The 14,917-nt window shown below is 46.2% G+C and overlaps 1 protein-coding gene across 1 annotated transcript in view; it reads right to left on the reverse strand.

Moving 5' to 3' along the window:
* hunk (hormonally up-regulated Neu-associated kinase) overlaps positions 1-14,161 on the reverse strand; it is a 62,358-nt gene extending 48,197 nt beyond the window's left edge. The window contains exon 1 of the mRNA XM_070893015.1: positions 13,739-14,161. Coding sequence (XP_070749116.1) covers positions 13,739-13,963 — 225 coding nt within the window. The 5' untranslated portion in view covers positions 13,964-14,161. The remainder of the gene's footprint in view (positions 1-13,738) is intronic.
* Between the last annotated feature and the right edge of the window lie 756 nt (positions 14,162-14,917).

Raw genomic sequence — 14,917 nt, forward strand, 5'->3', positions numbered from 1 at the left:
AGCCTGAAATATTTTTGCGAAGTACCTGGTGGTCCCGGAGACGCCTGCGATTGTAGTCGGAGGCCTTCATTCCATGCGCAGCATACGGGGAGAGGACTTCCCCGTACGTACGGAAATGCTGGAGTCACGTGGGCCTGGACCACCAATCACTCTGCAGTATTCTCATTGATAATAATGGGAACTCAGTTTTTACAAGCTCCCATTAGTATCAATGAGAATAAATCTAAAAACAAGAAACACAACATAATAAATAAATAAAACACCTCACATATTTAAAATTAATTGAAATTAAAGTTAATTAAATGTTTTCGAAAAAAAATTATATTTTTAATGTGTTTTTATTTTAAACCGTATTAACTTACCTTAATGGACAGGGTTTTTAACATATAAAAATTAAATTTAAAAACATATTTTATGTTTTAAAACTCTTACGCTTGTAAAAGTAGGCTATGCACCTGCTTTTACCAGGTGTAAGAGTTTGAAGGACATTCGCTGGGCATGAGTTGGGCAAATAGCCCAATCTCTTTTGCGCTAATGTCCTTCTCCCGGGATGCGGAGGATCTGTCAAGACAAATCTTGACACATCGGAAAAGCCGGTTTTCAGCACATGCACATTGCACCCCGAAAACTGGATTTTGCAAGGCCTGGCCGGGTCCGTGCGCAATTCGTACGGACCCAGTGATACATGAATTTTACCCCGATGTTGTGTACTACTATCAGTTGGCTTGGATATGATCATGTTGCAATTTCAAAACAAGTTAGAATTTGATTGCAAGAAGGCACATTTAACATGAGTTGATTGACAACTGTGCAAGGGGTCACCACTGGATATAGTATTTCAGTGGCCATAGCCTGTTGAAGGTGAACAGTTACAAAAACATTACTAACATGTTTCATTCCAGTCTCGGAAAAGCAACTCCTACAATGTCGATGCTGCATTCATAGATCCCATGAGGGGTCTGGAGAGAATAGATAGAAAGAAACCGTTCCCATTAGCAGAAAGGTCGAGAACCAGAGGACACAGATTTAAGGTGATTGGCAAAAGAACCAAAGGCGACAGAAGAAAAATCTTTTTTATGCAGTGAGTGGTTAGCATTTGGAATGCACTGCCCGAAAGGGTGGTGGAGACAGACTCAATCTTGGCTTTCAAGAGGGAGTTGGATAAGTTCCTGAAAAAAAACATTTTGCAGGTCTACAGGGAAAAGGTGGGGGAGTGGAACTAGCTGAAGTGCTCTTGCAGAGAGCTGGCATGGGCTCAACAGGCCAAATGGCCCCCTTCTGTGCTGTAATCATTCTATGATTCTAGGGATCATTGTAGTGGGAAAAGTGAGACTGTCACTTTAATGCTTTTTGTGATGTAAATTCATGCCCACATCTACTGCGATCAGAACATCCAAAATGATATTTTAATCTCATTTGCGGTACAGCAGTAGATTTGAAAGCAATTCTGTCCATTTGCAGTTTTGCCTCCTGTTAACAAAGCTTCCTTCTTTAAACTACAAAGTGATTTTATCAGGAGGAAGAAGCAGAAAGTATCAGCCAAAAAAATGTTTGTAGCTAACCCAATTGCTTTTATCTGTTTCACGCTTTCCCTTTTCTCCCCCTATTGCAATCAAAGTAGTCATGGAGCATTTGCCACCAGCATCATTCTTCTCTGTTCTAGAAAAATAGTCATTAGGTGTCAGCCTTGGCAAACGAATAAAGGAACATAGGAATGAGAATAAATCATTAAGCTCCTTGATCCTGTTCTGCCATTCTATTAAGAGCTTGGCTGATCTGTACCTCACCTCCATTTGCCCGCTTTTGTTCCATATCCCTCAACACCCTTACCTAACAAAACTCTTAGTCTTGACAATTCTACATAAGAACATAAGAATTAGGAACAGGAGTAGGCCATCTAACCCCTCGAGCCTGCTCCGCCATTCAACAAAATCATGGCTGATCTGGCCGTGGACTCAGCTCCACTTACCCGCCCGCTCCCCGTAACCCTTAATTCCCTTATTGGTTAAAAATCTATCGATCTGTGATTTGAATACATTCAATGAGCTAGCCTCAACTGCTTCTTTAGGCAGAGAATTCCACAGATTCACAACCCTCTGGGAGAAGAAATTCCTTCTCAACTTTGTTTTAAATTGTCTCCCCCGTATTTTGAGGCTGTGCCCCCTAGTTCTAGTCTCTCCGACCAATGGAAACAACCTCTCTGCCTCTATCTTGTCTATCCCTTTCATTATTTTAAATGTTTCTATAAGATCACCCCTCATCCTTCTGAACTCCAACAAGTAAAGACCCAGTCTACTCAATCTATCATCATAAGGTAACCCCCTCATCTCCGGAATCAGCCTAGTGAATCATCTCTGTACCCCCTCCAAAGCTTGTATATCCTTCCTTAAGAAAGGTGACCAAAACTGCACGCAGTACTCCAGGTGCGGCCTCACCAATATCCTATACAGTTGCAGCAGGACCTCCCTGCTTTTGTACTCCATCCCTCTCGCAATGAAGGCCAACATTCCATTCGCCTTCCTGATGACCTGCTGCACCTGCAAACTAACTTTTTGGGCTTCATGCACAAGGACCCCCAGGTCCCTCTGCACCGCAGCTGTTGTAATTTCTCCCCATTCAAATAATATTCCCTTTTACTGTTTTTTTTTCCAAGGTGGATGACCTCACATTTTCCGACATTGTATTCCATCTGCCAAACCTTAGCCCATTCCCTTAACCTATCTAAATCTCTTTGCAGCCTCTCTGTGTCCTCTACACAACCCGCTTTCCCACTAATCTTAGTGCCACCTGCAAATTTTGTTACACTACACTCTGTCCCCTCTTCCAGATCATCTATGTATATTGTAAACAGTTGTGGTCCCAGCACCGATCCCTGTGGCACGCCAATAACCACCAATTTCCAACCCGAAAAGGACCCATTTATCCCGACTCTCTGCTTTCTGTTAGCTAGCCAATTCTCGATCCATGCTAATACATTTCCTCTGACTCCGCGTACCTTTATCTTCTGCAGTAACCTTTTGTGTGGCACCTTATCGAATGCCTTTTGGAAATCTAAATACACCACATCCATCGGTACACTTCTATCCACCATGCTCATTATAACCTCAAAGAATTCCAATAAATTAGTTAAACATGATTTCCTCTTCATGAATCCATGTTGCGTCTGCTACATTGCACTATTCTTATTTAGATGTCCCGCTATTTCTTCCTTAATGATAGCTTCAAGCATTTCCCCCACTACAGATGTTAAACTAACCGGCCTATAGTTACCTGCCTTTTGTCTTCCCCCTTTTTTAAACAGAGGCGTTACATTAGCTGCTTTCCAATCCGCTGGTACCTCCCCAGAGTCCAGAGAATTTTGGTAGATTATAACGAATGCATCTGCTATAACTTCCGCCATCTCTCTTAATACCCTAGGATGCATTTCATCAGGACCAGGGGACTTGTCTACCTTGAGTCCCATTAGCCTGTCCAGCACTACCCCCCTAGTGATAGTGATTATCTCAAGGTCCTCCCTTCCCACATTCCCGTGACCAGCAATTTTTGGCATGGTTTTTGTGTCTTCCACTGTGAAGACCGAAGCAAAATAATTGTTCAAGGTCTCAGTCATTTCCACATTTCCCATTATTAAATCCCGCTTCTCATCTTCTAAGGGACCAACATTTACTTTAGTCACTCTTTTCGTTTTATATATCGGTAAAAGCTTTTACTATCTGTTTTTATGTTTTGCGCAAGTTTACTTTCGTAATCTATCTTTCCTTTCTTTATTGCTTTCTTAGTCATTCTTTGCTGTCGTTTAAAATTTTCCCAATCTGCTAGTTTCCCACTAACCTTGGCCACCTTATACGCATTGGTTTTTAATTTGATACTCTCCTTTATTTCCTTGGTTATCCACGGCTGGTTATCCCTTCTCTTACCCTTCTTTTTCACTGCAATATATTTTTGTTGAGCACTGTGAAAGAGCTCCTTAAAAGTCCTCCACTGTTCCTCAATTGTGCCACCGTTTAGTCTGTGTTTCCAGTCTACTTTAGCAACTCTGCCCTCATCCCACTGTAGTCCCCTTTGTTTAAGCATAGTACGCTCGTTTGAGACACTACTTCCTCACCCTCAATCTGTATTATAAATTCAACCATACTGTGATCACTCATTCCTAGAGGATCTTTTACGAGGAGATCGTTTATTATTCCTGTCTCATTACACAGGACCAGATCTAAGATAGCTTGCTGCCTTGTAGGTTCTGTAACATACTATTCTAAGAAACAATCCCGTATGCATTCTATGAATTCCTCCTCAAGGCTACCCCGTGCGATTTGGTTTGACCAATCGATATGTAGGTTAAAATCCCCCATGATTACTGCCGTTCCTTTTTCACATGCCTCCATTATTCCCTTGATTATTGTCCGCCCCACTGTGAAGTTATTATTTGGGGGCCTATAAACTACGCCCACCAGTGACCTTTTCCCCTTACTATTTCTAATCTCCACCCACAATGATTCAACATTTTGTTCATTAGAGCCAATATCGTCTCTCGCAACTGCCCTGATATCATCCTTTATTAACAGAGTTATCCCACCTCCTTTCCCTTCTTGTCTATCTTTCCGAATTGTCAGATACCCCTGTATGTTTAATTCCCAGTCTTGGCCACCCTGCAACCATGTTTCTGTAATGGCCACCAAATCATACCCATTTGTAATGATTTGTGCCGTCAACTCATTTACTTTATTTTGTATGCTGCGTGCGTTTAGGTAGAGTGTTTTAATACTAATTTTTAAACCATGATTTTTAGTTTTGACCCCTCCTGCATCCCTTTTATATTCATACATATTGTCCCTTCCTATCACCTTGTGGTTTACACTTACCCCATTGCTACTCTGCTCTGTTGCCTCCTGCCTTTTGCATTCTTTCTTGCGGTCCTGTTCATCTGAGCTCTCACCCACTCTAACTAGCTCAGAGGCCTCTCTTGGGTTCCGAATACTCCTCGAATTGAGGCACCGAGCTTTTATGCTTGCCTTTTTATTACACTTTGATCCTTTAGAATTTTGCTGTACAGTGGCCCTTTTTGTTTTTTGCCTTGGGTTTCTCTGCCCTCCACTTTTACTCATCTCCTTTCTGTCTTTTGCTTTTGTCTCCATTTTATTTCCCTCTGTCTCCCTGCATTGGTTCCCATCCCCCTGCCATATTAGTTTAACTCCTCCTCAACAGCACTAGCAAACACTCCCCCTAGGACATTGGTTCCGGTCCTGCCCAGGTGCAGACCGTCCGGTTTGTACTGGTCCCACCTCCCCCAGAACCGGTTCCAATGCCCCAGGAATTTGAATCCCTCCCTGTTGCACCACTGCTCAAGCCACGTATTCATCTGAGCTATCCTGCGATTCCTACTCCGACTAGCACGAGGCACTGGTAGCAATCCCGAGATTACTACTTTTGAGGTCCTACTTTTTAATTTAGCTCCTAGCTCCTTAAATTCATCTCTTTGGACCTCATCCGGTTTTTTATCTATATCGCTGGTACCAATGTGCACCACGACAACTGGCTGTTGACCCTCCCTTTTCAGAATGTCCTGCACCCGCTCCGAGACATCCTTGACCCTTGCACCAGGGAGGCAACATACTATCCTGGAGTCTCGGTTGCGGCCGCAGAAACGCCTGTCTTGTCCCCTTACAATTGAATCCCCTATCACTATCGCTCTCCCACTCTTTTTCCTGCCCTCCTGTGCACCAGAGCCAGCCATGGTGCCATGAACTTGGCTGCTGCTGCCCTCCCCTGATGAGTCATCCCCCTCAACAGTACTCAAAGCAGTGTATCTGTTTTGCAGGGGGATGACCGCAGGGGACCCCTGCACTACCTTCCTTGCTCTTCCTGCTGGTCTTCCATTCCCTAGCTGGCTGTGGACCCTTCACCTGCGGTAAGACCAACTCGTTACACGTGCTACTCACGTCATTCTCAGCATCGTGGATGCTCCAGAGTAAATCCACCCTCAGCTCCAATTCCGCAATGCAGACCGTCAGGAGCTGGAGGCAGATACGCTTCCTGCACACGTAGTCATCAGGGACACCGGAGGCGTCCCTGATTTCCCACATAGTACAGGAGGAGCATAATACTTGTCCGAGCTCGCCTGCCATGACTTAACCCTTAGATTAACTTAAATTGGCAACAACAGTGCTAAAAGTTACTCACTGATATAGAAGAGAAAAAAGAAAAACTACTTACCAGTCACCATCCAATCACTTACCCCCTTGGCTGTGACATCACCTTTCTATTTCTTTCTACTTCTTTTTGCCTTCTCCCTGTAGCTGCACAAGCTTGGCCTTTTGTAGGCCTCTCTGACTCACGGACTCCCGACTCAGCGACGCACATCCCGACCTCGCGGCCTTTCTAATTGACCAGCATCCACAGCCATTTCAGGGAAGAGAGTTCCAGATTTCCACTGCTCTTTGTGTGAAAAAAATCTAGCTAATTTCACTCCTAATTGGCCTAGATCTAATTTTAAGATTACACGCCCCCTTGTTTTAATTTCCTCCACCACATGAAATCGTTTCTTTGTATCTACTTTATCAAATCTCTTTGTCATCTTAAATATCTTGATTAGATCACCTCTCAAACTTCGAAATTTGAGGGGATACAAACTAAACTTCTGCAACCTGTCCTAACAATTTAGTATACCATCTATTTCCAAGGACAGCACAAGCTGGTTCTAGGTTTCTGCAAATGTTATTCTGAAATATAAAGTACTTGAGACCTGAAGAATGGCTCCCTTCCTTCTTCACTCCCTCTGTCAGAGTGCCTGGTTTCCATGCAGCCCCATTATGTGGTAGCTTGGTTAAGACCAGAACTCCGCATGTGGCCCAGACTCCTCCATCACCATCCCTGAGTATGTCCAGTCCCACCGGAAGGACAGACCCACCCAAGATGGTGGCACAGTGGTATACAGTCGTGAGGGAGTGGCCCTGGGAGTCCTCAACATTGACTCAGAACCCCATGAAGTCTCATGGCTTCAAGTCAAGCATGGGCAAGGAAACCTCCTGCTGATTACCACCTACCGCCCTCCCTCCACTGATGAATCAATACCCCTCCATGTTGAACACCACTTGGAAGAAGCACTGAGGGTAGCAAAGGCACAGAATTTACTCTGGGTGGGGGACTTCAATGTCCATCAACAAGACTTACTCGGTAGCACCACTACTGACCGAGTTGGCTGAGTCCTGCTGCCAGACTGGGCCTGCAGCAGGTGGTGAGAGAACCAACACGCGGGAAAACCTACTTGACCACGTCCTCACCAATCTACCTGTCGCAGATGCATCTGTCCATGACAGCATTGGTCATTGCGGAGACGAAGTCCTGTCTTCGTGCTGAAGACACACTCCATCGTGTTGTGTTGCACTACCACCATGCTAAATGGGATAGATTCAGAACCGATCTAGCAACTCAAAACTGGGCATCCATGAGGCTCTGTGGGCCGTCAACAGCAGCAGAATTGCATTCCACCACAATCTGTAACCTCATGGCCCAACATCTCCCTCAATCTACCATTACCATCAAGCCAGGTGACCAACCCTGGTTCACCAAGGAGTGCAGAAGAGCATGCAGGAGCAGCACCAGGCATACCTAAAAATGAGGTGCCAACCTGGGGAAGCTGCAACACAGGACTACATGCATGCTAAGCAGCATGCGATAAACAAAGCTAAATGATCCCACAATCAACGGATCATATCTGCAGTCCTGCCACATCCTGTCGTGAATGGTGGTGGACCATTAAACAACTAATGGGGGGAGGAGGAGGGTCCATAAATATCCCATCCCCAATGATGATGGAAACCAGCATGCAAGTGCAAAAGACAAGACTGAAGCCTTTGCAACCATCTTCAGCCAGAAGTGGCGAGTGGATGATCCATATTGGCCTCCTCCTGAGGTCCCCACCATCACAGAAGCCAGTCTTCAGCCAATTCGATTCACTCCATGTGATATCAAGAAGCGGCTGAGTGCACTGGATACAGCAAAGGTTATGGGCTTCGACAACATCCCAGCTGTTGTGCTGAAGACTTGTGCTCCAGAAGGTTACAGATTGTGGTGGAATACAATTCTGCTGCTGCTGACGGCCCACAGAGCCTCATGGATGCCCAGTTTTGAGCTGCTAGATCTGTTCTGAATCTATCCTATTTAGCATGGTGGTAGTGCCACACAACACGATGGAGTGTGTCTTCAGCGCGAAGACAGGACTTCGTCTCCGCAATGACCAATGCTGTCATGGACAGATGCATCTGCGACAGGTAGATTGGTGAGGACGAGGTCAAGTAGGTTTTTCCCGCGTGTTAATTCTCTCACCACCTGCTGCAGACCCAGTCTGGCAGCTATGTCCTTCAGGACTCAGCCACCTCGGTCAGTAGTGGTGCTACCGAGCCACTCTTGTTGATGGACATTGAAGTCCCGCACCCAGAGTATATTCTGTGCCTCTAGCCAAGCTACAGTACTGGCATCTACCGGACATCATGGAAAACTGCCCAGCTATATTCTGTCCAAAAAAAGCAGGACAAATCCAATCCGGCCATTTACCAACTCATCAGTCTACTGTCAATCATCAGCAAAGTGATGGAAAGTGTCATCGACAATGCTATCAAGCGACACTTACTCACCAATTACTTGCTCACCGATGCTCAGTTTGGGTTCCGCAGGAACCACTCAGCTCCAGACTTCATTACAGCCTTGGTCCAAACATGTACAAAAGAGCTGAATTCCAGAGGTGAGGTGAGAGTGACTTCCCTTGACATCAAGGCAGCATTTGACCAAGTGTGACTTCAAGGAGCCTTGTAAAATTGAAGTCAATGGAAATCACGGGGAAAATGCTCCACTGGCTGGAAGTATACCAAGCACAAAGGAAGATGGTTATAGTTGTTGGGAGGCCAATCATCCCAGCCCAGGACTTCGCTGCAGGAGTTCCTCAGGACAGTATCCGAGGCCCAACTATCTTCAGCTGCTTCATCAATGACCTTCCCTCTATCATAAGGTCAGAACTGGGGTTGTTCGCTGATGACTGTTCCATTCGCAACTCTTCAGAAAATGAAGCAATCCATGCCCACATGCAGCAAGACCTGGATGACATTCAGGCTTGGGCTAATAGTGGCAAGTAACATTCGCACCTCACAAGTGCCAGGCAATGACCATCTCAAACATGCCAGAGTCTAACCATCTCCGCTTGATATTCAACAGCATCGCCAAATCCACTACCATCAGCATCCTGGGGGTGACCATTGACCAGAAACTTAACTGGACCAGCCACATAAATAATGTGGCTACAAGAGCAGGTAAGAGGCTGGGTATTCTGTGACAAGTGTCTCACCTCCTGACTCCCCAAAGCCTTTCCACCATCTACAAGGCACAAGTCAAGAGTGTGATGGAGTACTCCATGAGTGTAACTCCAACAACACTGAAGAAGCTCCACACCATCCAGGACAAAGCATCCCACATGATCGGCACCCCATCCACCACCTTGAACAGTCACTCCCTCCACCACCGGCGTACCGTGGCTGCAGTGTGTACCATCTACAAGATGCACTGCAGCAGCTCTTCATGGCTTCTTCGGCAGCACCACCCAAATCCACGATCTCTACCACCTAGAAGGACCAGAGCAGTGGGCCCATGGGAACACCATCACTTCCAAGTTCCCCTCCAAGTCACACACCATCCTGACTGGGAAGTATATCGCCGTTCCTTCGTCGTCGCTGGGTCAAAATCCTGGAAATCCCTCCCTAATAGGACTGTGGGAATACCTTCACCACAAGGACTGCAGCAGTTCAAGAAGACGGCTCACCATCACCTTCTCAAGGGCAATAAATGCTGGCTTCGCCAGCGACGCCCATATCCCGGAACGAATAAATTTAAAAAACATTTTAAATGTGGGAAACCACAAGCAGAAACTTTCAAATCAGTATTCCATCGTGTCTATTCCAATGTCCTCCTGGCCGGCCTCCCACCTTGCACCTTTCGTAAACTGGAGCTCATCCAAAACCGGTATCCTAACTCACATCAAGTCCCGGTCACCCATCACCCCGTGTTCACTGACTCGCCCCTTCCTATCTCTATAACCACCTCTAGCCTTACAATCCGCTGAGATCTCAGCAGTCCTCCAATTCTGGCCTCTTGCACATCTCCGATTTTAATTGCTCCACCATTGGAGTTCTCTCCCTAGGTGCACTGGCCAATATTTGTCCATTAATCAACATCACAAAACAGAGTATCTGGTCAGCATCACGCTGCTGTTTGTGGGAGCTTACTGTGCACAAAATGGCTGCTGCGTTTCCTATATTACAACAGTGATTACACTTCAAAAGTACTTCATTGGCAGCAATTTGGTCCTGAGGTCGTGAAAGTGCTATATAAATGCAAGTCTTTTTATTTTTAAAATTCTCCGCCTCTCTATCTCTCTCTCCTCCTTTAAGACACTACTTAAAACCTGCCCCTTTGACCAAACCTTTTGGTCACCTGTCCTAATAACTCTTTACGTGGCTCAGTATCAAATTGTTTAATAACGCTCCTGTGAAGTGCCCTGGGATGTTTTACTGCATTAAAGCAAGTTGTTGTCACTGCTTGGGAACAGGTTTTTTTCTAGGTAGATGCTAAGAGTACAATGTCCTCTTTAGACTGTGACAAAGGCTGCTGTACCGTTTTCTATTTTAATGGGAAAATGTCTGTCTGCTTTTTCCCCTATATAATCAACCACAGCCAGTGCTATCATCTTCCATCAGAAGAGTGAGATTAGATCATTTTGCATCCTTGTGATCTTGCACTATGGAGAATGCAGGTCCTGGGCTGATACTTCAGAAGGCATGCTCATATGATGCAGGAGTCCCTCCCCAAGTTGGTTTGCCTCTTCCTTTCCACCAACAACCTGACGAAAAAGATTGGTGAAGCTCACCAGGGGAATCAGGGCAATGTTAGCTGAGTTGAAGTTGTTAGCTTGGTTGAGGAAGTGTTTGGACTTTGGGCAGATTGCATATTTGGAACTGAACACTGTTATTACAAATCATGCCAGTCTAGACTTGGACTAAAAATATACAGAACTATATATACCCCAAACTGAGGGACACCATCAATTGGCAAAGAAATAATTTGATTTGTAAAAAGAATGTGTGCACAATGAGAAAATTGGTGATTTCTTTTGATTTAACCTAACAAACAAAACTAATAAAGGAAAAAGGCTACACTAAGCATGCACTGTGTGCAAATGTACTAAAAAAGACAGCCTTTGAGTAGAGTTCAGAGAAGGCTGTGTGAGGATATGACTATCTAAAAATTCTAGACACAGTAACAATGGCCCTTTCAATTCAATCAGTTTCACCCAATCTATTAGTACTTTAACCATCTACTGGTGCTAATTAAGATAGTGGAAATGAGTTGAGCATGGCAGCTAAAATAATTACTGAACTCCAACATTGACAGCCAAGGTATTGATCCTCAATTGTCATTCCAACTCAATTTTCTGCATCAGTGATGTTCTTCCTTTTTCTGCCTGGTTTTCCTCCCTGTTCTATTGAAGGTGGGGACATTCTGAAGGTCAGTACCACAAGTGACATTTTCCCTCCAGTATCTTGGCCAGTTGTGAGCCTGGTCAGTGATTGCTTGTGGCCAAGCTATTTGATTGTCAGGCACAATCCTGAGCCTCTCTTCTCCTCATACCCAAACATGCACATTTTTCAGCAGAGGCCACTGAATATCAATCAGGGGCAAGAACCATGGCTAATTATTTTCCTCTCCTGAGCCATGGAGGCTGACATCAATTGTAGCGAGCTCACTGTATTTAGGCTTTGATGAGCTTACTCAGCAGGAAGCAGGATCAAAGCTGAAACTTTCTTGCAATGAAGGCTAAATATTACATTGATGCCCCAATGGGCAAGGTTTGATGGCTTTGAGCCATGATGATGGGTGAAGGACTTGGGAGTCAGGAAGTGGCCTCTCCCAGACTAAAAGAAAGCAGCTAATTAGATTATCTCAGCACATTCTGCTGGCAAATACAGAGAAGATGACTAAATTCATGGCCCAGACCTTCGTGAGGACAGCAGGGAGCGGAAGAAATTGAGATAAGAAAAGCTGAATACTGGAAATCTGAAATAATGGAAGTACACAGCAGGACTATCGTAAAAGCAAAGGGATGGGCTAACACACTTCTGACCAAGGGTGTCCATCACAGGTTAACACACCCCTGACCGAGGGTGTCCATCACAGGTTAACACATCACTGACCGAGGGTGTCCATCACAGGTTAACACATCACTGACCGAGGGTGTCCATCACAGGGTAACACACCACTGACCGAGAGTGCCCATCACAGGTTAACACATCACTGACCGAGGGTGTCCATCACAGGTTAACACACCTCTGACCGAGGGTGTCCATCACAGGTTAACACACCTCTGACCGAGGGTGTCCATCACAGGTTAACACATCACTGACCGAGAGTGCCCATCACAGGTTAACACATCACTGACCGAGGGTGTCCATCACAGGTTAACACCACCCCTGACCGAGAGTGCCCATCACAGGTTAACACATCACTGACCGAGGGTGCCCATCACAGGTTAACACACCCCTGACCGAGGGTGCCCATCACAGGTTAACACATCACTGACCGAGGGTGTCCATCACAGGGTAATACACCACTGACCGAGAGTGCCCATCACAGGTTAACACACCTCTGACCGAGGGTGGCCATCACAGGGTAACACACCACTGACCGAGAGTGCCCATCACAGGTTAACACACCTCTGACCGAGGGTGTCCATCACAGGTTAACACACCTCTGACCGAGGGTGTCCATCACAGGTTAACACATCACTGACCGAGAGTGCCCATCACAGGTTAACACACCTCTGACCGAGGGTGTCCATCACAGGTTAACACACCCCTGACCGAGGGTGTCCATCACAGGTTAACACATCACTGACCGAGGGTGTCCATCACAGGTTAACACATCACTGACCGAGGGTGTCCATCACAGGGTAACACACCACTGACCGAGAGTGCCCATCACAGGTTAACACATCACTGACCGAGGGTGTCCATCACAGGTTAACACACCTCTGACCGAGGGTGTCCATCACAGGTTAACACATCACTGACCGAGAGTGCCCATCACAGGTTAACACACCTCTGACCGAGGGTGTCCATCACAGGTTAACACACCTCTGACCGAGGGTGTCCATCACAGGTTAACACATCACTGACCGAGGGTGTCCATCACAGGTTAACACACCTCTGACCGAGGGTGCCCATCACAGGTTAACACCACCCCTGACCGAGAGTGCCCATCACAGGTTAACACATCACTGACCGAGGGTGCCCATCACAGGTTAACACACCCCTGACCGAGGGTGCCCATCACAGGTTAACACATCACTGACCGAGGGTGCCCATCACAGGTTAACACACCCCTGACCGAGGGTGCCCATCACAGGTTAACACATCACTGACCGAGGGTGTCCATCACAGGTTAACCCATCTTCCTCCAGATGCTGACAGATCCGTTCTGTATTTCCAGCATGTTTTGAGGAAGTATGGGAAGAGGAATTTCTCTCACGTACTATAATCGTTCCGCCAGTAAACTATAATTCTATAAATTCTAGGTATCGGTATGGATCTTAGTTATTGGCGTGATTCACACATTAGGAAAACGTTAATCATTCAACCAATTGCCGAACAGGGATCCACGTAAACGTAAAACTCAAATTTGAACCGAGAAAGGAAATTACCTTTTCACCAGTCAGAACGTGCAATCCTTCTCTGACTTTGGCGAAAGATCCCTCGCCTAACTTCCTCCCAATCAGGTAGCTTCCCACCCGCTTGGTGTGGTGAAAGTTCCGGATCGATTCTCGAGAAACGTGAGCGACTGAAAGTGGGAGGTAAATCTCCGAGCTGGAAATGTGGAGATCTCCCGGCGTGGGATCTTCCAAGCTCTCCCCGGCGGCTGCCGGCATCCTGGGGCCGGGGTGGGGGATGTCTGGTCTGCCTCTTCCAGCCGGCAAGGAGCCGCGATCAGAAGGGATAAGCCAAGTTCAGCGCCGACAGACAAGATAAACAACACCGCCGATTTCTAACACTGACTAACAGTAATCCAGCAATAGACAAAACCATGCAGGCAGCAAAGCGAATTGAAGGATCTCGCCCTAGGGAAGTTGCCAGCTACTTTCCACTTAATGACCAAAAAAAGTTAGTCAGTCAAACAAATTCCCCTTTTTCCCCCCCACACGTCCCTGCAATGTTTACATCTGAGGCGGTTAGCAGCTCATGTCAAATGTAGATCTTCATTCCGACACCACTACAGTACTTCCTGTTAGCGGGGCAGTCACGGGGGTCGTTCCGAAGTGGGTAGGCAGAATAATGGGTCAACTTTGGCATATTTCTCTTCCGATAGCCCCCTCCCAGCAATTTGCCGCTCAGTTCGCTCCCAGCAATTATTATTTGCTGGTCCCGTCTCAGGAAGATAACTCTAGTTAAGTTTTTTTTCCCCTCTCAGCTTGATTCCATGATTCCCATCTGATCCTTCGGGAACAGATGCGACGCGGCGTGGCGGAACATCTTGTACATTTCTGGTCAGTTTCAGTGACTGGAGCGCTCTCTCTCATACACACACAGCGCTGCAGGGAGAGAGAGAGAGAGAGAGAGAAAGGGGACCTGCTGATTTAATCTTTTAAACTTCTCGGATTTCTGGAAGGCGGGAGCGATGCTGGCCTCTTCCTCTTGTAAACGAGAAGAGAAATGATTCGTCTCTCTGAAGTTGTGAAGGCGTAGTCACATTTGAGAGGAGACAGAAAGAGGGAGGGATGGGGGAGAGAGAAACACCCCCGACCCCTCCCTCTTTCTGTCTCCTCTCAAATGCGATTACGCCTTCCTTCCTGCCATGACCCACCTATTATTAATTGTTACCTTTC

This window comes from Pristiophorus japonicus, chromosome 11 (genome assembly GCF_044704955.1).
Source record: "Pristiophorus japonicus isolate sPriJap1 chromosome 11, sPriJap1.hap1, whole genome shotgun sequence".
NCBI classification, from domain to species: Eukaryota; Metazoa; Chordata; class Chondrichthyes; family Pristiophoridae; genus Pristiophorus; species Pristiophorus japonicus.